General features: G+C 40.7%; 1 protein-coding gene across 4 annotated transcripts in view; it reads right to left on the reverse strand.

Moving 5' to 3' along the window:
* LOC134354972 (lysine-specific demethylase 4A-like) overlaps positions 1-20,805 on the reverse strand; it is a 98,361-nt gene that overhangs the window by 61,510 nt on the left and 16,046 nt on the right. For all 4 annotated transcript variants that reach the window (XM_063064551.1, XM_063064553.1, XM_063064552.1 and 1 more), the window contains exons 3-7: positions 18,863-19,038; positions 12,609-12,723; positions 8,386-8,579; positions 7,515-7,564; positions 1,578-1,681 (exon numbers count right to left, since the gene is read on the reverse strand). In XM_063064551.1, the coding sequence (XP_062920621.1) occupies positions 1,578-1,681; positions 7,515-7,564; positions 8,386-8,579; positions 12,609-12,723; positions 18,863-19,038 (639 nt within the window). The remainder of the gene's footprint in view (positions 1-1,577; positions 1,682-7,514; positions 7,565-8,385; positions 8,580-12,608; positions 12,724-18,862; positions 19,039-20,805) is intronic.

A 20,805-nucleotide genomic window follows, 5' to 3' on the forward strand; every position in this document is an offset into this window, starting at 1 on the left:
AAACTAATACATTTTCCTGAAATGAATTTGTTCTACTATATCACCAAGTTACCATACAAATTCCAATTATGAAATGAAATCCAAAGCAAAGTAATTGCACAACCAAACAACAAAGTGGCAAAATGAGTAGTTTATCAAATCATTTTTCCTTCACCATTAACAGACCCAATATCCCGACTACTGAAAAGCAATGCCATAATTGAAGTTTGACCTGTCTGTAGTATCCAGTGAACACCATTAACAATACCGGTAAAAGAACAGATCAACAGACATGTCGAATTCAGCTTATAGTGCAGAGCTTACTCCTAACCATAAGTCTGCAATAGAATTAAACACTATAAATTTGGGTATTGCCAAATGGCATTGATAATGCAAGTAGAAATGTAAAATATGCTGCTATATTCTACTTGTAAGTGAGTGGCAACATTCATTTCACTGTTCTGATAAAACAAGCAAAAATATAATCATTTCAGGCAAAAAGAAATGTAATGAGTCCAAGGGACAGCATCATAAAAGTAATAACTGCAAAAAACATAAAGAAAGCACAAACAAGGGAACAAGTAGTTCTTCATTTTTCTTGTTCCTAAATAGATGACAAATGTATTTAAGGATATTTTACTAATACAGAAATTAGTACAAGGTTGTCAGCCTGAAAACGTTTTTAAAAATTATCAACATTTTAAGAGGAATTATTGTGGAATGAATTGATCACATGTAAGAAAATAGAATTCTAACAAATACGTCCCATTCCCCTAATCTGTTGGCTAAACTCAGTTTGCAACTTCCCAAATGCTCTGTGTACAGAAATATGTTCGGTGTTTTTTTTTGTAAGGAATTTGTAGCACCAGTCAAAAGTTTTAATTTCCTAAATCAAGTTCTAAAAAATCAAATGCACTACTTATTTTCTACTACGGTATTGTTTACAATAACCCAACATCATAGAATATAGAACAGTACAGCAGAGTACAGGCCCTTCAGCCCACATTATTGTGCCAACCCACAAACCCTTCCTCCCATATAACCCCCCCACCTTAAATTCCTCCATATACCTGTCTAGTAGTCTCTTAAACTTCACTAGTGTATCTGCCTCCACCACTGACTCAGGCAGTGCATTCCATGTACCAACCACTCTCTGAGTAAAAAACCTTCCTCTAATATCCCCCTTGAACTTCCCACCCTTTACCTTAAAGCCATGTCCTCTTGCATTGAGCAGTGGTGCCCTGGGGAAGAGGCGCTGGCTGTCCACTCTATCTATCCTCTTAATACCTTGTATACCTCTATCACGTCTCCTCTCATTCTCTTTCTCTCCAAAAAGTACAGCCCTAGCTCCCTTAATCTCTGATCATAATGCATACTCTCTAAACCAGGCAGCACCCTGGTAAATTTCCTCTGTACCCTTTCCAATGCTTCCACATCATGTATGGAAAAACAAAAACAAAAACACTCTGGTCAGATTGCATTTGCAAGAACAGTTGTTTCAAGTCAGAGAGTCTCTCTCTCTCTCTCATTAGAATGTTTTTTTACTTTAGATTTCAAATCATATACACTTTAAAAAAAATTCAATATCATGTACATGCCCTGTCAAAGGGAATTCCATATTTCTTGAGTATAGAAGGAGATATCAGAGTCATCTTATGGCGCAGAAATGCTTCACAGCTTTGAGCGCTTCCTGGGAAAAAGCCTGTTTAAAAAAAAAGCAGGAAATTTTCAACTATCCATCTTAAAACAACCAGGCAAAGCATTTATTTCTTAATCACATAATTTCTCCAGTATTTCCAAGGCTTGTTCCAATTAAAATATTAACTGATAAATTATACAAAAGAAGCATTTTCTGCCATTGGCCTTCATTAATGTTATTCTATTGTTCCTAGTTGAGAGATGTTACTACTGTTTTTAGCACGGTATTGCCAGCTAATGTTCACTGCCAGCTAATGTTCACTTTCGGGTTACTTCAGGGAATAATTGCATTTAAACAAAGATGATGCAAGTTGGTCCAATTAACATTTTTAATGTATCAGTAAACATGCTCTGATAAAATAGGCAGCATATTCAAAAAAGAATTAAAACCCATTATTTGCAATTTCAAGCAACACACATCAAAGTTGCTGGTGAATGCAGCAGGTCAAGCAGCATCTGTAGGAAGAGGTGCAGTCGACGTTTCAGGCCGAGACCCTTCATCAGAAATTTGCAATTTCAACCCTTCTGCCAATAGTTTATAGTAGCAGACAAAGCAAACTTAAAACGCAAGTTGGATTATGTTAGGTAACATGCTATTATTTGACATTGCCTTGGATATGCAATACTCCATTTGAGAAAAGCAGTATTCATTTTTATTTTAAAATTCAACTGTTCTCTGGCCATTATATACTTGAAGGCCACTATAGAACCTGCGTGGTTAAGACATAACATCTTTGTAAAATAATAATAATCCATGGGACATGAATGATATTGGCCATGCTTCCTTTATTGTGCGTTCTATTCAAGATGATAATCTTGTGCAAGTTCTGTGAAATGCTTGTCTTCGTGGTGATAATACTTAAAACAGTGAAATTCACGGTGAATACAAATAATTTGCAAGTGTGTAAGGATGCACTTAACATGCACACTAAACTATTGCCAATTATTTTCTTCCATGCAATTATGCATACAAGTGTTCTACAACATAATATAAAAAAGACTCGAGCATCAAAATTTAAAATTGTGATGCCTTTCATATTATTCAACACATACTTGTCAACCATGCTTTCTACTAGCTTGGAAATGGAAGGAACAAAATATGAACATTTGCCACCAAAAAATGTAACACATTAGATTTAGAAGCTGAAATAGAAAGCCTGTACTGATCAGTGAGTTGCTTTGTTTCCCAAAACACTACAAAGTAAACTGAAGAATGAATTCTCAATGGCCTTTTTCAGGAAAAATTGCACATTTAATATTTTAAACAGCTTTTCTCCCTTCTTTTGAGAATTGCCTAGTGTCTATTCTGGGGAAAATCAGGTGTACCAAGAAAAAGGCAACTTGCATTTTTCCAAAGCCTACATTTTAAAAAGGAACAAGACACAAAGGACTGCTTTAGGCCCAAGGCCTTAATTAGTTCACAGGCAGGCTGTGTACTGTAACCACAAAACACCAGCTTTAGAGTTTCAAAAAATGTACCAACTCATACTGCTATTCCACTTTGTGCTCTCATCACTTTTGCCACCAGAGATACCAGATAGGTCAGAATTCCAAAATGTGTTCAAAAATACTTATTGGTTGAAGTGCAAAACACTTGTGGTTGTCTTGAAGGCAATAGGCGATTGCAAGAAGAATTCGGATGAGAACAGCATCGGAGTGTAAGAATTGCCTTTTAGTTTTAACCATTCCTATTTTATATGCAGAATTTGAGTAACATTTCTAAAATCTGAATCCCTTTCCACAATGTCATTAAAAGCATTCAGCCGTTAGATCAATTTTAGATAGAGATACAGGTGTTCCCCGCTTTCTGAACGTTCGCTTTTACGAAAGACCTACATTAGTACCTGTTTTCGCTAACCCAAAGGATTTTCACTTTTATGAAAAAAGACGCCCACTTTAAACTTAGTGTTTACCCTGAGAAAGACTACCATGACCATGAAGCCTTGCTCGGGCAGATGTGTTGGCATGTGTGTATGTGCTGACTTTTTTTTTCTACAAATCGGTTTTGGCTCAATCTTCCCGATTCTGTTAAGTGAAGCGCCAGCAGGCAGCGTGGCACGGCAGCAGCGGCCTTTCGGATCTGGTGTTACTTTAATTTAATTTTTAAATTTAATTTTAAGGCACCATTTTTGATTAGGGCACATGGATAACAGAGTGACTATCTACCATTGCCAGATACTGCTACAATGCAGAGATCGCCCAAAACCAAACCTTCATGAAGATCTGCTGGTTAAATTACGTGACCTTGGCTTGCTGAGGGGATCGGGCCTACAGTCCTCGGAGTCACCTGACGCCGGTTGCCGGAGGTGGGCACATTGTAAGCGGTGTGCGAGGAAGCGGAAGCGAGGCAAGCGGGCAGGAATCCGTGCCAGGCAAAAAGCAGACCCTAGCCGGCCAGCTCTCCTGCCCATTCTGCTCTCCAATATCCACTCCCTGGACAATAAATTGGACTACATCCGACTCCAACGAAATACTCGGCGGGAGTACAGAGTCTGCTGTGCGTATGTTTTCACGGAAACATGACTCACCGATGGAATCCCTGCCATTCAGCTGGAGAGGCTCGTCTTGTTTCGAGCAGACAGAGATACAGCTCTTTCCAGTAAGACTCACCATGGTGGCTTGTGTGTTTACATCAATACGGAATGGTGCAAGAACTCTGTGCTGGTTTCCAGATACTGCTCATCGCTACTGGAGTTTGTGACTATTAGACGCAGATCATTTTACTTACCACGGGAATTGACCACTGTCTTTATAGTCAGTGTCTTCATTCCTCCCAGCGTTAATGCTCAGGAGGCATACCATATGGGGCTATATGCAAACTGCAAAATGCACACCCTGATGGACTGTTTATTGTCGCCGGAGATTTTAACCATGCGAACCTTAAGTCAGTGCTCCCCAGATTTCATCAGAACGTGGACTTCACAAGGAGGAGAACATGTTGGACCTTTTTTTACACAAACATTCCCGGCGTGTATTAGGCGAAGCCCTGCCCCCACCTTTGTACTCAGACCACATCTCTGTTACGCTAATCCCAGCATACAAACCACTCGTCAGGCGCTCCGGACCAGCTCAGAAGCAGGTGAAAACCTGGCCAGCAGGAGCCATCTCTGCTCTTCAAGACTGCTTTGAGCACACTGACTGGCACATGTTCAGGGAGGCTGCAACCGATGGCGACTCTACCAACTTAGAGGAGTGCACGGCATCAGTGACTAGCTACATCAGCAAGTGCATCGATGACATCACTGTGGCCAAGATCATCACTACACACACTAACCAGAAGCCATGGATGACCGTGGAGGTGCGTGCACTGCTGAGGACCCGTGATTCTGCCTTCAGAGCAGGCGACAAGGCAGCCCTAACAACAGCGAGGGCCAAATTGTCCCGGGCCATCAGAGAGGCAAAGCGTGCACACGCCCAGCGAATCCACAGCCACTTCCAGGACAGCAGCGACACACAGCGCATGTGGAAGGGCATTCAGGACATCACCAACTACAAGACAACAGCACCTGCCTGTGCTGGTGATGCCTCCCTCCCAGATGTGTTGAACAACTTCTACGCTCGTTTTGAGGGGGAAAATGACATGGCGGTGAGGAAGACCACCCAAGCACTAAATGACCAGGTGCTGTGTCTTACCGCGGCCGATGTGAAGAGAACCCTGTGCAGGGTCAACCCACGAAAGGCTGCTGGACCAGACAATATTCCTGGCAGAGTGCTTAGAGGATGCGCAGACCAGCCAGCAGAGATTCTCACTGACATCTTCAACATCTCCCTGAGCAGTGCTGTCGTTCCTACGTGCTTCGAGGCCGCCACCATCGTTCCTGTGCTGAAGTCTTCAGTGTTCTGCCCCAACGACTATCATCCATCATCATGAAGTGTTTCGAGAAGCTCGTCACGAGGCACATCAAGACCCTGCTGCCCCCCTCACTGGACCTCCTGCAGTTCACGTACCACCCCAACCGTTCAACAGACAACGTCATTGCCATCACCCTCCAACTGGACAAAAAAGACATGTACGTTCAAATGCTGTTCATAGACTTCAGTTCAGCATTCAACACAATCATTCCTCAGAAACTGATTGGAAAGCTGAGCCTATTGGGCCTAAACAGCTGCCTCTGCAACTGAATCCTAGACTGCTGACGGGAGACCTCAGTCAGTCCGGTTTGGAAGCAGCATCTCCAACACCACCACACTGAGCACGGGGGCCCCCCCAGGCCTGTGTGCTCAGTCCATTGCTGTTCACTCTGCTGACCCACGACTGTACTGCAATACACAGCTCGAACCACATCATCAAGTTTGCCGATGACACGACTGTGGTGGGTCTCATCAGCAAGAACGATGAGTCAGCATACAGAGAGGAGGTGCAGTGGCTAACAGACTGGTGCAGAGCCACCAACCTGTCTCTGAATGTGAACAAAACAAAAGAGATGGTTGTTGACTTCAGAAGGACACGGAACGACCACTCTCTGCTGAATATCGACGACTCCTCTGTAGAGATCGTTAAGAGCACCAAATTTCTTGGTGTTCACCTGGCGGAGAATCTCACCTGGTCCCTCAACACCAGCTCCATAGCAAAGAAAGCCCAGCAGTGTCTCTACTTTCTGCGAAGGCTGAGGAAAGTCCATCTCCCACCCCCCATCCTCACCACATTCTACAGAGGTTGTATTGAGAGCATCCTGAGCAGCTGCATCACGGCCTGGTTCAGAAATTACACCATCTCAGATCGCAAGGCCCTGCAGCGGATAGTGAGGTCAGCTGAGAAGATCATCGGGGTCTCTCTTCCTGCCACTAGACACTTACACCACACGCTGCATCGATAAAGCAAACAGCATTATGAAGGACCCCATGCACCCCTCATACAAACTTTTCTCCCTCTTGCCATCTGGCAAAAGGCACTGAAGCATTCGGGCTCTCACGACCAGACTATGTAACAGTTTCTTCCCCCAAGCCATCAGACTCCTCAATACCCAGAGCCTGTACTGACACCAACCTACTGCCCTCTACTGTGCATATTGTCTTGTTCATTATTTATTGTAATGTCTGCACTGTTTTGTGCAATTTATGCAGTCCTGGGTAGGTCTGTGGTCTAGTGTAGTTTTTCTGTTGTTTTTACGTAGTTCAGTGTAGTTTTTGTATTGTTCATGTAGCACCATGGTCCTGAAAAACATTGTCTCGTTTTTACTGTGTGCTGTACCAGCAGTTATGGTCAAAATGACAATAAAAAGTGACTTGACTTGAAACTACACTGCACATAAATTATTTGTACTTTATATAGGCTGTGTATTTATCATATCATTCCTGCTTTTACTATATGTTAGTGTTATTTCAGGTTTTGTGTGTTATTTGGTATGATTTGGTAGGTTATTTTTTGGGTCTGGGAACACTCAAAAATTTCTCCCATGTAAATTAATGGTAATTGCTTCTTCACTTTATGCCATTTCGGCTTACGAACAGTTTCTTAGGAACGCTCTACCTTCGGATAGCAGGGGAAACCTGTAAATGAGAGACAAATCCACTCCAGTGCAATAATAAAATAAAGTGTTGTTTTAACAAGTCAATCTACATCACTGGGTCTCAGTTGTTGCAATCACCACCACTAATCGATCCAACGGAGCTGCTAACAATCATTAAAGGGGACAAAGTAACAAAAATAAAAAAGTTATCTTTCAGCTATCTGCTACAGTGAAGAAGATAGTTGCTTGGAAAGAAATTTAACAAAACCTGTACATTTCTAACTTACTATAACCAACTAACAATTAAAAAAAAACTCTTCACAACTCATCATAATTGAGTTATTTTTCCGTTCAGGGAGTTAAGAAAAAAAACAACAAAAATTATACCTTTAGCCAAGCGTTCTAGTCGCTTTCCATGTTCTGGAGGAACAGTATACCTTCAAGAACAGAATTAAAGAAATTATTAAATATGCCATAAATATTAAAGTCCCTTCTGTGAACTTCACTATCCTGAATGACACCAACACACTCACAACTGCACAAGTCTACCACTAATGGGAGCCTTAAGTTGTTGATTCCCATATCTATGCCATCACTGAATAGAACTTGTTGCGCTGATCATCTTTGAACCAACAGACCACATAACTGTCTATATCACAGACTGCATCAGATCATGCTGTCTCATTTCATCCAAAAACCAATTAAGTTCAAAAGTTAATGAATAGTTTTTTCTTCGCTAATCATTTGTACAGCTAGTTTTTTCCAATGAAATTTCAGTACAACATATACTCAGCGGCCACTTTATTTGGTACATATGCTCATTAATGCAAATATCTAATCAGCCAATCACTGATAGCAACTCGATGCATGAAAGCATGCAGACACAATAGTCTCTTTAGAGTTCACCGAGAATGGTGCAAAAAACAAAAAATAAATCCAGTGAATGACAGCTCCGGGAGAAAATGCCTTGTTAATAAGAGGTCAAGAGGAAAATAGGCAGACTGGTTTAAGCTGGCAGGAAAGCAGCAGTAACTCAAATAACCATGCGTTACAACAGTGGTGTGCTGGAGAACATCCGTGATGTGCAACATGTTGAACCTTGAAGTGGATGGGCTGCAGCAGCAGACCACACCACCTTCCACTCCTGTAGCTAATTAAGTGGCCACTGAGTTTAAGTATTTGTCACTAGCGTTGATAACACCCATCCCTGTTAAGCACAATACTTAAGAAATAAAGATAATGAATGCAAGCTTTTTACCAGGACTTCGGTTCACCAAAGTGCAGGTAGTTAATGCTGTAGAGATCCATGTCCTCTGTGTGCCAAGCAAAGGTGGTTTTCCACATTCCAAAATAAAGGTACGGAGTATTGACACCTTCAATGGTGATGCCACTCTCTTTTTCCACTACATCCAGGATGGTGTTTAAATGCCCAATATTCCATTCATTCACATCCTAAACAAAGAAATCACATTTAAACAAAACATTGTTGAACAAAGTCAATTTGGAAAATGTACCTGTTAAAACTCTTTCAACTACAAACAAATAGAAAGATGTATATTAACACAGGAATCCTGAGTGAATATGGGATTCTAGACTAATCCACACAAGATTATACCACCCGATACCATTTCTCACCTTTACAACATGCACTGGAAAATTAGATGCACAGTATACACAGCAACTATGTTAAAAATGATTTATATAATCCTCAGAAAGCTCCACTATATTATTTGTCTGTGTCATATTTGTAATTCTTTAATCAGCATTCACTGATCTCAAAAAGTTGGCCCGTTCACTTTCCGGCAGATGGCTAACTGTTTCAATTAGACAGAACTAAAGCACAGGACAGTGAGGTACAGAAACCACTACAAGTTAACTGGTATTATTTTACTGATTGAAATGAAATCCTACAAAGACCAACATCCTTCTTCCCATGACTTGAAAGGCAATTTTTTCTTTACAATGAGAAAGAATTCCTCTCAACAGAGATATTACTGTCAAAGAAGCCTCACAAATATGAGACACCAGGTCTCACCTAGCATGGAATAAGAAATTAAAGAGTTGCGCTCAGATGCTGGAGGTGTGTGTGAAAACGCCTATAAATGGCTACAAAATGGCTAGCAGTCCTCTTGAAGAAAACAGGGGATCAAGGGCTGTGTCAGGATGAAGATAATTTACCCATTCCCACATAATATGTAGATAAAGTGCAAGTCAGCTTCCTAAAATCTCAATCCCTTTCTAAAAGGTCACAAAAAGCATTCAGCAGTTGAGATGCAAGACTGGCACCATCAATTTGCATCAATCTTCAAATTAAAGGTACAGTTGAATAATGCTAAAGAATAGCCTATGAACAGCACATTATTATGCTCCTGCAGTCAGCAACATATAGCTAAGTACAGAACACACTGGAGGTCACAAAGACACATCTCAGCATTAAGTTCAGGAGTAGTTCCATAATATACTGAACCTTAGAATCATTTATATTTTGAATCCTGTCCCTCACGTATACCACAACCACAACCGATCCATCAATGACAAACCCATTTAATTTCAGTGGAGCCGGCAGACCACCAATCCAAGTGGTTTGTTGTGTTGTTTCTATTCACATGAAAACGCCTATAAATGGCTACAAAATGGCTAGCAGTCCTCTTGAAGAAAACAGGGGATCAAGAGCTGTGTCAGGATGAAGATAATTTACCCATTCCCACATAATATGTAGATAAAGTGCAAGTCAGCTTCCTACAAGTTAATTCACATGAAGTCAAATGCAGATTTTAAGTTTTATCATTTATAAACATCAAAGATATTTAGAGACATTGGAAAAGGATTCTAACAGCATAGGTAATCAGAAAGCATATGAAGTTGCCAAGAGTAGTAGTAAACCGGAAGATTGGGAAAACTTTAACAAGCAACAAAAAACCACTAAGTGAGCAATAATGAAAGGGAAGATAGATTATGAAAATAAACTAGTGCAAAATATAAAAATGGATAGCCTTGGATAACTAAGGAAATAAAACGTAGCAAACTAAAAGCTCGTGCATACAAAGTTGCTAAGAGTAATGGGAAACTGGAAGATTGGGAAAACTTTAAAAAGCAGCAAAGGACCATTAAGCGTGACAGATTATGAAAATAAACTACCACTTGTGGGCCTGAAAATAGACAAGTCCCCTGGTCCTGATGGAATGCATCCCAGGGCACTGAAAGAATTGGCAGAAGTTAAAGTAGAGGCTTTGGTGATAATTTACCAAAATTCTCTGGACTCTGAAAAGGTCCCGGCAGATTGGAAGACAGCGAATGCCACGCCACTGTTCAAAAAAAGGATTTAGGCAAAAGGCAGGTAACTATTGACCAGTTAGTTTAACATCTGTAGTTGGGAAAATGCTTGAAGCTATCAATAACGAAGAAACAGCGAGACATCTGGAAAGAAATGGATCCATTAGGCAGACACAACATGGATTCAGCAGAGGCAGGCCCTTTTTAACAAACTTACTGGAGCTCTTTGCGGATATAATGAGCATACTGGATAGAAGGGAACAGATGGACCTTATTTACTTGGATTTCCAGAAGGCGTTCAATAAGGTGCTGCATAAAAGACTTATCCATAAGATAAAGATGCAAAGAGTTGGGGGTGATGTATTAACATGGAAAGAGGATTGGTTAACTAATAGAAAGCAGAGAGTTGGGATACATGGGTGTTACTCTGATTGGCAATCAGTGGTGAGCGGTGTGCCACAGGGGTCAGTTCTGGGCCCACAACTGTTCAGGATATACACTAACAATCTGGAAGAGGGGATCGAGTGTAGTGTATCTAAATTTGCTGATGATATTAAATTCAGTGGAAAAGCAAATTGTGCAGAAGATATGGAGAGTTTGCAGAGAGATATAGATAGGTTAACTGAGTGGGCAAAGGTCTGGGAGATGGTGTACAATTTTGGTAAAGGCAAGGTCATTCACTTTGGAAGGGAAAATGAAAGAGCAGATTATTATTTAAAATGGTAAAAAATTGCAGCATGCTGCTCTGCAGAGGGACTTGGAAGTGCCTCTGCATGAATCACGGAAGGTTGGATTGAAGGTGTAGCAAGCTATCAAGAAGGCAAACAGAATGTTGGCATTTATTGCTAGAGGGATTGAATTTAAGATCAGAAAGGTTATGTTGCAACTGTACAGGATACTGGTAAGATTGCACTTGCAGTACTGCGTGCAGTTCTGGTCTCCTTACTTGAAGTATATACTGGCTTTGGAGGCTGTGCAGAGGTGGTTCACCAGGTTGATTCCAGAGATGAGGGAATTAGAATGTGAGGAGAGACTAAGTCACCTGGGACTGTACTTGCTGGAATTCAGAAGAATGAAAGGGGTAGATGAGATAGAGGCAGGAAAGTTGTTTCCAGTAATAGGTGAGAGTAGAACTAGGGGACATAGCTCAAGATTCGGGGAGAAGATTTAGGACGGAGATGAGGAGGAATTGCTTTTCCCAGAGTGGTGAATCTGTAGAATTCTCCATGCAATGAAGCAGTGGAGACTACCTCAGTGAACATATTTAAGACAAAGTTGGATAGATTTTTGCACAATGGGAAAATTAAGGGTTATGGGGAAAAGGCAGGTAGGTGGAGACGAGTCCATGGCCAGATCAGCCATGATCTTATTGAATGGTGGAATAGGCTCGACAGGCTTGCTATTTCTTATGTTCTAAAGGCATCAGGGCAGCTTGAGGGAAAGAGCCATAGTTTTGTCTGTGACTGCAGCAAGACTTGTTCGATAGTATAAGCTGCATGTCCATAAATTCAGACAGCTACAATTGTAGGCATCGTTGAAACAGTTCAGTGCAAAATGGGGACTTGATCTGGCTCAATATTCAGAAAGAAAGGTTTTATCCTACAGTTCTTGAGAATAGCAACGCACATCAAAGTTGCTGGTGAACGCAGCAGGCCAGGCAGCATCTGTAGGAAGAGGTGCAGTTGACGAAGGGTCTCGGCCTGAAACGTCGACTGCACCTTTTCCTACATATGCTGCCTGGCCTGCTGCGTTCACCAGCAACTTTGATGTGTGTTGCTTGAATTTCCAGCATCTGCAGAATTCCTGTTGTTTGCGTTTTAAGTTCTTGAGAATTAATTCTTTAGTCACTTTTCTGACCACCTGATCAGTACATTGGCATGCCCCTGCACTCTATAGTTTTATTTCTCTCAAACCAATTGTCCAATTTTTAAAATCAAATTCAAACTTTCTAATCAAGGTTCCTAAAAATAAATTTTAATATCAAGCATACTAAAATCACAACCATTGTTCTTAGCTTGATTGTCAGAATCCCAGCTTTGCTCATTGCCTAAGGATACATCTTATCAGGATCTGGATGTTCTTATAGCTCGAGTACACAGACATCATCACACCTAGTATGTAGTACAAAATGGCACTCTGAACAAGACAAAACAACATGCCCCAGAAAATACAATGTAATCAAAAATCTGTGAATTATAAATTCCTCACCTCATCATATAGTGTACCATTGACATCTGCACCATAAATTGGTGGGTTGAATGTGAGATTTTTCCAATACTTCCGCTCGAGATCATCAAAGTCCGTATATCGAGGAGTGCAGTATCTGAAAAAAGATAAACAATGAATAAGGGTACAATTCTAACCAGAAATTCAATTCTGTTTTAAAATGAACCAAACTATACTTTACCAGCTAGACTGCAGAACAGTACAGCACAATCTGAATATTTTTAAAACTTTGCTGTGCTGGCAGGTCCAAACAAGTTCTCTCTGCTCTCATATTTTAACTTTCATTCCCATATTAAGAAACACCAGAAGCAATACAACCACAGAATATCAGCAAGGGATCTAATACTAGCATCCAAATCAAATTTCAAGTTGTGAGACATTCTCCTGCCAACTTTTTCACCCAGTTCCCTTTTGCAGACTACAATCACAGAGACACACCGAACAGACTCTTAAGCCACTAAGTCTGGACTCATCAAGAATCACCCATCAATAATTAATCTTTTAATTTATTCTTCTCAAATTCTATCCTCCACCTATATACCAGGAGAAATTTACAATATTTAATTAACCTATCAATGTACAGATTTAGGATGAGGAAAAGAACCACAGTACTCGGAAATTCCTACAATCACAGAGAGAATTTATAAATGCCATACAGACAGTGCCCAAGGTCCGGAATGAATCCAAGACTCTGATGCTGAGGCAGCAGCCCTACCAGCTGTGCGTTCTACTCTTACATTAGTGAAGTAAACTACATGTCTTTCATCTCTTTACCTCATATTCTTGATTTCTGACTCCACCTCTTTCCCCCTTCTATTATACAATTTTAGAATCAGAAGCCTAAAAAGCCTGACTGGCATGGATAATGATGCAATTCAGGACCACTGAACCAGGACTCAAAATAGGCTCATTTGAAAATCGAAATTACAATACCTGAAACCTGAAATTAACACAGAAAATGCTAGAAACATTTGGCCAGGGAATATCTAAGTTATGAGGAACAAAGTTAATGCTTCATGCTGGAAAGAAAGGGTCTTTGGCCAAAAACAGCAACTGCTTCTCTTTCCACAAGATCACAAGACAAAGGAGCAGAAGTAGGCCATTCGGCCCATCGAGTCTGCTCCACCACTCCACCATGAGCTAAACTATTCTCCCATCTAGTTCCAATTTCCGGCTTTTTCCCCATATCCCTTGACACCCTGACTGATTAGATACCTATCAATCTCCTCCTTAAACACACTCAAGGATCGGGCCTCCACAGCTGTGGCAACGAATTCCATAAATCCACGACCCTCTGGCTAAAAAAATTTCTCCTCACCTCTGTTTTAAATGGGTACTCTCTAATTCTAAGAGTTTGGCCTCTTGTCCTGGACTTACCCACCAAGGGAAACAGTCTTTCCACATCTACTCCGTCCAACCCTTTCAACATTCAAAATGTTTCTATGAGATCCCCTCTCATTGTTCTATACTCTAATGAATACAGTCCAAGAGCTGACAAACACTCCTCATATGTTAGCCCCTGCATTCCAGGAATCATCCTCGTAAATCTTCTCTGAACTCTCTCCAACATCAGAACATCCCTTTAAGATAGGGGGCCCAAAACTGCACACAGTATTCCCAATGAGGTCTCACCAGTGCCCCACAGAGCCTCATCAACACCTCCTTACTCTGATAGACTATTCCTCTTGAAATGAATGCCAATATAGCATTTGCTTTCCTTACTGCTGATCCAACCTGGTGGTTAACCTTTAGGGTACCCTGCACGAGGACCCCCAAGTCCCTTTGCACTTACGATTTTTGAATTTTCTCCCCATCTAAATAATAATCTGCCCAATTATTTCTTCTTCCAAAATGTATAACCATACATTTCTCAACATTGTATCTCATCTGCCATTTCTTTGCCCACTCTCCTAAACTGAGTCTCTTTGCAACCTTTCCGTTTTTTTCAACATTTCCTGCTCCTCCACCTATCTTGGTGTCATCCGCAAACTTAGCCACAAAACCATTTAATCCATAATCTAAATCATCGACATACACTGTAAAAAGAAGTGGCCCCAACATCAACCCGTGCAGAACACCACTAGTAACCAGCAACCAATCAGAATAGGATCCCTTTATTCCCACCCTTTGCTTTCTGCTTATCAGCCAATGCTCCACCCATACCAATATCTTTCCTGTAATTCCATGGGCTCTCATCTTATTAAGGAGCCCCTTATGCAGCATCTTATCGAAGGCCTTTTGAAAATCCAAATACACAACATTCACAGCCTCTCCCTTATCAATCTTATTTGAGATTACCTCCAAAAATTCCAATAGGTTGATGAGGCAGGATCTTCCCTTCAGGAAACCATGCTGGCTTGGGCCTATCCTGTCACGCACCTCGAGGTATTTCATAACCTCGTCCTTGAGGATCTACTCCAATAACTTTCCAACTACCGATGTCAGACTGATAGGTCTGTAATTTTCTTTTTGCTGCCTCTCTCCTTTCTTAAACTACATTTGCGATCTTCCAGTCCTCCGGAACCATGCCAGAGTCTATTGATTCCTGGAAGATCATTTCCAATGCCTCCACAATCTCCAAAGCCACCTCCTTCAGAACTCGTGGGTGCACCTCATCCGGTCAGGGAGACTTATCTATTCCTAGCCCATTTAGCTTCCCAAGCACTTTCTCTCTAGCAATCTTGACTGTACCTAATTCTATTCCCTGAGACTTCTGGCTATCAAGTATGTTGCTAATATCTTCCACTGTGAAGACTGATGCAAAATACTCATTTAGTTCCTCTGCCATCTCTTTGTTACCCATTATAATTTCTCCAGCATCATTTTCAATCGATCCTATATCAATCCGTGTCACTCTTTTACTCTTCATATATTTAAAAAAGCTCTTAGTATCCTTTTTAATGTTAATTGCCAACTTCCTTTCATAATTCATCTTTTCTTTCTAATGACCTTCTTAGTTTCCTTCTGTAAGTTTTTAAAAGTCGTCCAGTCCTCAGTTTGAGTGTCCTCAAACTATTCCATAGATTAGTCTGAGCATACAACAATAAAACAAAATCATGGGTCAAACTTTCCTCATTGTGAAGAGATCTTCACTCATTCTTGTTGTGTTAACTCCACTGGCTTGATCCTCAGCATTTAATTTAACTAATGATATACAGTGCAGACATCCCACCTCTCTCGGAAGTTCCGGAAGTCTCCCGCATATTAATAGTGGCTCCCTGATGCCCGCAAATTATATACAATGTCCCGGAAATCAATTTTTGAGAGAGAGAACAAGAAAGCGCGCCATGGCAGAGTGTTCCAAAAAAAGAAAATATAAAACATACATCACCCCAGACTACACTAAAGTGTACCCCTGCCTAATAGGGGTCAAAAATAATGACAGTGTTGCTCGCTGCACTGTTTGCAACAGTGACTTTTCTATTGCCCATGGTGGGTTAAGACTGTAAAAATCATGTTGAGGTGAGTTTAACAGGTGTCATTTGTTCATTAGCATAGTTAACATTATTTAAACTAGCTGGCTAGCTGCTAAGGAGCTACTCTATTGCAGACATCCCACCTCTTCGGAAGTTCCGGGAGTCTCCCACAAATTGATGGTGCTACCTCCCTGAAAAAAGTTTTTGCAGGGTGGGCTGTCTGTACTAGAAAATTTGTAGAACTTTCTACAGGGTTCACATTTCTGCATAAATATCACCGAAAATATGATCAGATCTTCAATCAAGTCATAAAGCTAGATAAAGAGAACCCCATTAAACAAGTAACACAAAAACATCATAGTTTTCATTTATATTTATTTATTGAGAAAAATGACCCAATATTACATGTATTTGTTGAAAAAGTATGTGAACCTTTGCTCTCAGTTACTGGTGTGACCTGCATCTGTACAGCAATAACTTCCACCTCACATTTCCGGTAACTGTTTATCAGTTCTGCACATTGGCTTGGAGGAATTTTAGGCCATTCCTCCTTACAAAACTGCTTTAACTCTGGGATGTTTGTAGGCTTCCTTGCATGACCTGCTTGCCTCAGGTCCTTCCACAACATTTCTATAGGATTACGGTCAGGTCTTTGAAAATGTGAAATTACTTCTGCTTAACCATTCTTTGGTAGAATGACTTGTGTTTAGGGTCATTGTCTTGCTGCATGACCCACTTTCTCTTGAGCTTCAGCTCAGAGAGAGATACCCTGACATATTCCTGTAGAATTTGATGGTAGAATTCAGAATTCATAGTTCTGTCAATGAAGGCAAACCATCCTGTTTCCTGAGGCAGCAAAGCAGGCCCAAACCATGACAATGCCAGAACCATGTTTCACAAATGGGGTTAGGTTCATATTCTGGAATGCAGTATTTGCTTTTCACTAAACAAACCGCTTCTCAATTTAGCCAAAAAGTTCTATTTTGGACTCATCTGTCCACAGAACATTCTTCCAATAGCTTTCTGGCTTATCCACGTAGTCTTTAGGCAGCAACGTTCTTCTTGGAGAGTAGTGGCTTTCTCCTTGCAAACCTGCCATGCACACCATTGTTGTTCAGTGTTTGCCTGATAGTGGACTTATGAACACTGATATTAGCCAATGTGAGAGAGCCTGTAGCTCCTTAGTTGTTACCCTCGGGTTCTTTGTGACCTCCTGGAATACTACATGCCTTGCTCTTGGTGTAATTTTTGTTGGTCAACCACGCCTAGGGAGAGTAACAACAATGTTGAATTGCCTCTGATTGTACACCATCTGTCTCTGACTGTGGATTGGTGCAGCCAAAACTCTTTAGGAATGGTTTTGTATCCTTTTCCAGCCTGGTGAGCATCAACCACTGTTTTTTTTTCCTGAGGTCCTCAGAAATCTCATTTGATAGAGGCATGGTGCACTTCCAAAAACCTGAGCAGTGAAGAAATCAGACTTTGGAAGGAAAGACCCAGTTTTATGCTCTTCAAACAGGGCAGGGCCTCCCACACTCATACCTGATTGTCATCTCATTGATTGATACACCTGACTCTAATATCCCCTTTAAATGAACTGATAATCCAAGCAGTTCATATACTTTTTCCAACAAATGCATGTAATATTGGATCATTTTTCCAAATAAATAAATGAATTATGTCTGTGTGTTATTTATTGAATTGGGTTCTCTTTACCTAGATTTGGGAAGATCTGATCACATTTTAGGTCACATTTATGTAGATATAGAAAACAATTCTAAAGGGTTCACAAATTTTCTAGCACACTGTAAGTGACTGTAAATGTTGGAAGAATTCAGCGGGAAGGAATAGATGCAGAATGAATACAAGAAAGATCAACCAAACCTTTCCCTCCACAGATGGTGCTTGCCCTGCTGATTTCTTCCAGCAGTTTACTTTTTCCACTTGATTCAACTGATGTTGCATCAACTTTAATAAGGTATACAGTAGCAAGTTCGAGAAGTTTGTGAATGGGGGAGATCAAAAATATTTTTAAATACAACTACTACCTCTCTAAGCATAGCAATGTTTTCAAATATAATTATACTTTGAGTTTCAATAAGTTTTTTGAAAAGGTGCTACTTAAATCTTTTTTCTACTCTTGAATGCCCACAGCTTGGATGCAAAGATATTTTTATTCTGGTGTCAGATAAGCAAATATGTTTTAGTTGTCAAATTATACCTCATGATTCTGATTATGTAAGCTTTTCAAAAAACCAGATACTCATGATATACTTACAGACATGAACAGATATTTATCCCTCGGGTTCAAATGGTACTACCAGATAGAAAGTTGCATTCTCTAAAGCTTTTTGCTACATTAATAAGGATAAGGAGTGAATAGGGATCTTTAAGATGATGAACTAGTTTCACAGGTGGATAAAGAACATGTCGCTTCTTGCAAAGCAGCTGAAAACCAAGGACCATAAATAAGATGCTCTTAAAATTCAGTCAAAATGTTACCCAGAATTTGGCAGAACATGGAATTCACTGCAATGAATTTAATGCAAAGATACATATTAAAAGGGAAATTCAATAAGTAATAGGTATATTAGGCAAGAAAGCAACAGCAGAACTTTTTGATTAATGCACCTTGCTGCAAGTTCTATGCAACTGATATCCGTGTTAAATATCAAAGAACAAAAAGAAAATGTACTATTAGAAGCAACTACAGAAATGGAGCAGAATTTCAAAAACATTGCAAGTGTTTTAGATCACGTTTTCGATTTCCAGTTTTATCAGTCTATTATACTAAAGGATGATACAGAGAGGCTCTCTTACTTGTCGCTGTTAGCTATTTTTCGGAATTCCCGCACAGTGATTGGCTTCTTCTGAATATTGTACTGTGTGAAGAGGCCTGACTGGCCTGTTACCACCTGTTGAATAGGTGATGGAATTACCAGATCATCAATGTCGTCATAGCTACTACAAGGCTTCCATTCTTTTGGTGGGACAACCTGTTAGGAATATGAATAATTAGCAGAGAAAATTCACAGCTCTTAGCTTCACGATGTTTGAAATATTAAAGTACATCCTGGTTTTGTGCAGTAAACTGGGTCATGAGCTACAAGATGCTGACTTTACCCAAGTGTTTAAAGTCACTACTATATATATTTATATCCAAATAAACGTAGGCATAGCTTGTTGAAAGATCAGCCGCAAGCTATAATTTGCTCTACAGAAATCAATGCAGGACTCTAAACCCAATTTCATTAAAGCACATTTACATGAATATAGATCTTGTAAATATCCTCACTTCTTTTTGAGACCTCTGTCAGAGTTGACCATGAATATTGCCTCCAAGCTGTCTAGATATGCAAGCCTGGGCAGTATGATATAGTGAGCAAACTGTTACCATGTAAGCAAGCTCCCCCTCTCCATGCATCTCATGAACATTAAGACAATAAGACCGTAAGACAAAGGAGCAGAAGTCGACCATTCAGCCCATCAAGTCTGCTCCGCCAGTTTATCATGAGCTGATCCATTCTCCCAGTTAGTCCCACTCCCCCGCCTTCTCACCATAACCTTTGATGACCTGGCTACTCAGATACATATCAATCTCTGCCTTAAATACACCCAATGACTTGACCTCCACTGCCGCCCGTGGCAACAAATTCCACAAATTCACCAGCCTCTGGCTAAAAAAATTTCTTCGCACTTCTATTCTGAATGGGCACCCTTCAATCCTTAAGTCATGCCCTCTCGTACTAGACTCCCCCATCATGGGAAACAACTTTGCCACATCCACTCTGTCCATGCCTTTGAACATTCGAAATGTTTCTATGAGGTCTCCCCTCATTCTTCTAAACTCCAAGGAATACAGTCCAAGAGCGGACAAACATTCCTCATATGTTAACCCTCTCATTCCTGGAATCGTTCCAGTGAATCTTCTCTGTACCCTCTCCAACGTCAGCACATCCTTCTTAAATAAGGAGACCAAAACTGCCCACAGTACTCCAAGTGAGATCTTACCAGCGCCTTATAGAGCCTCAACATCACATCCCTGCTCCTGTACTCTATTCCTCTAGAAATGAATGCCAACATTGCATTCGCTTTCTTCACCACCGACTCAACCTGGAGGTTAACCTTAAGGGTATCCTGTACGAGGACTCCCAAGTCCCGTTGCATCTCAGAACTTTGAATTCTCTCCCTATTTAAATAATAGCCTGGTCGTTTATTTCTTCTGCCAAACACTTTCCAACATTGTATTTCATTTGCCACTTCTTTGCCCATTCTTCCAATCTATCCAAGTCTCTCTGCAGACTCTCTGATTCCTCAGCACTACCGGCCCCTCCACCTATCTTCGTATCGTCAGCAAACTTAGCCACAAAGCCATCTGTTCCATAATCCAAATCATTGATGTACAATGTAAAAAGAAGCGGCCCCAATATTGACCCCTGTGGAACACCACTGGTAACCGGCAGCCAACCAGAATAGGATCCCTTTATTCCCACTCTCTGTTTCCTGCCAATCAGCCAACGCTCTATCCACGTATGTAACTTTCCCGTAGTTCCATGGGCTCTTATCTTGTTAAGTAGCCTCATGTGTGGCACCTTGTCAAAGGCCTTCTGAAAATCCAAATATACAACATCCACTGCATCTCCTTTGTCTAGCCTACTTGTAATTTCCTCAAAAAATTGTAAAAGGTTTGTCAGGCAGGATTTTCCTTTAAGAAATCCATGCTGAGTTCTGCCTATCTTGTCATATGCCTCCAGGTACTCTGT

Source organism: Mobula hypostoma, chromosome 12 (genome assembly GCF_963921235.1).
Source record: "Mobula hypostoma chromosome 12, sMobHyp1.1, whole genome shotgun sequence".
Lineage (NCBI taxonomy): Eukaryota > Metazoa > Chordata > Chondrichthyes > Myliobatiformes > Myliobatidae > Mobula > Mobula hypostoma.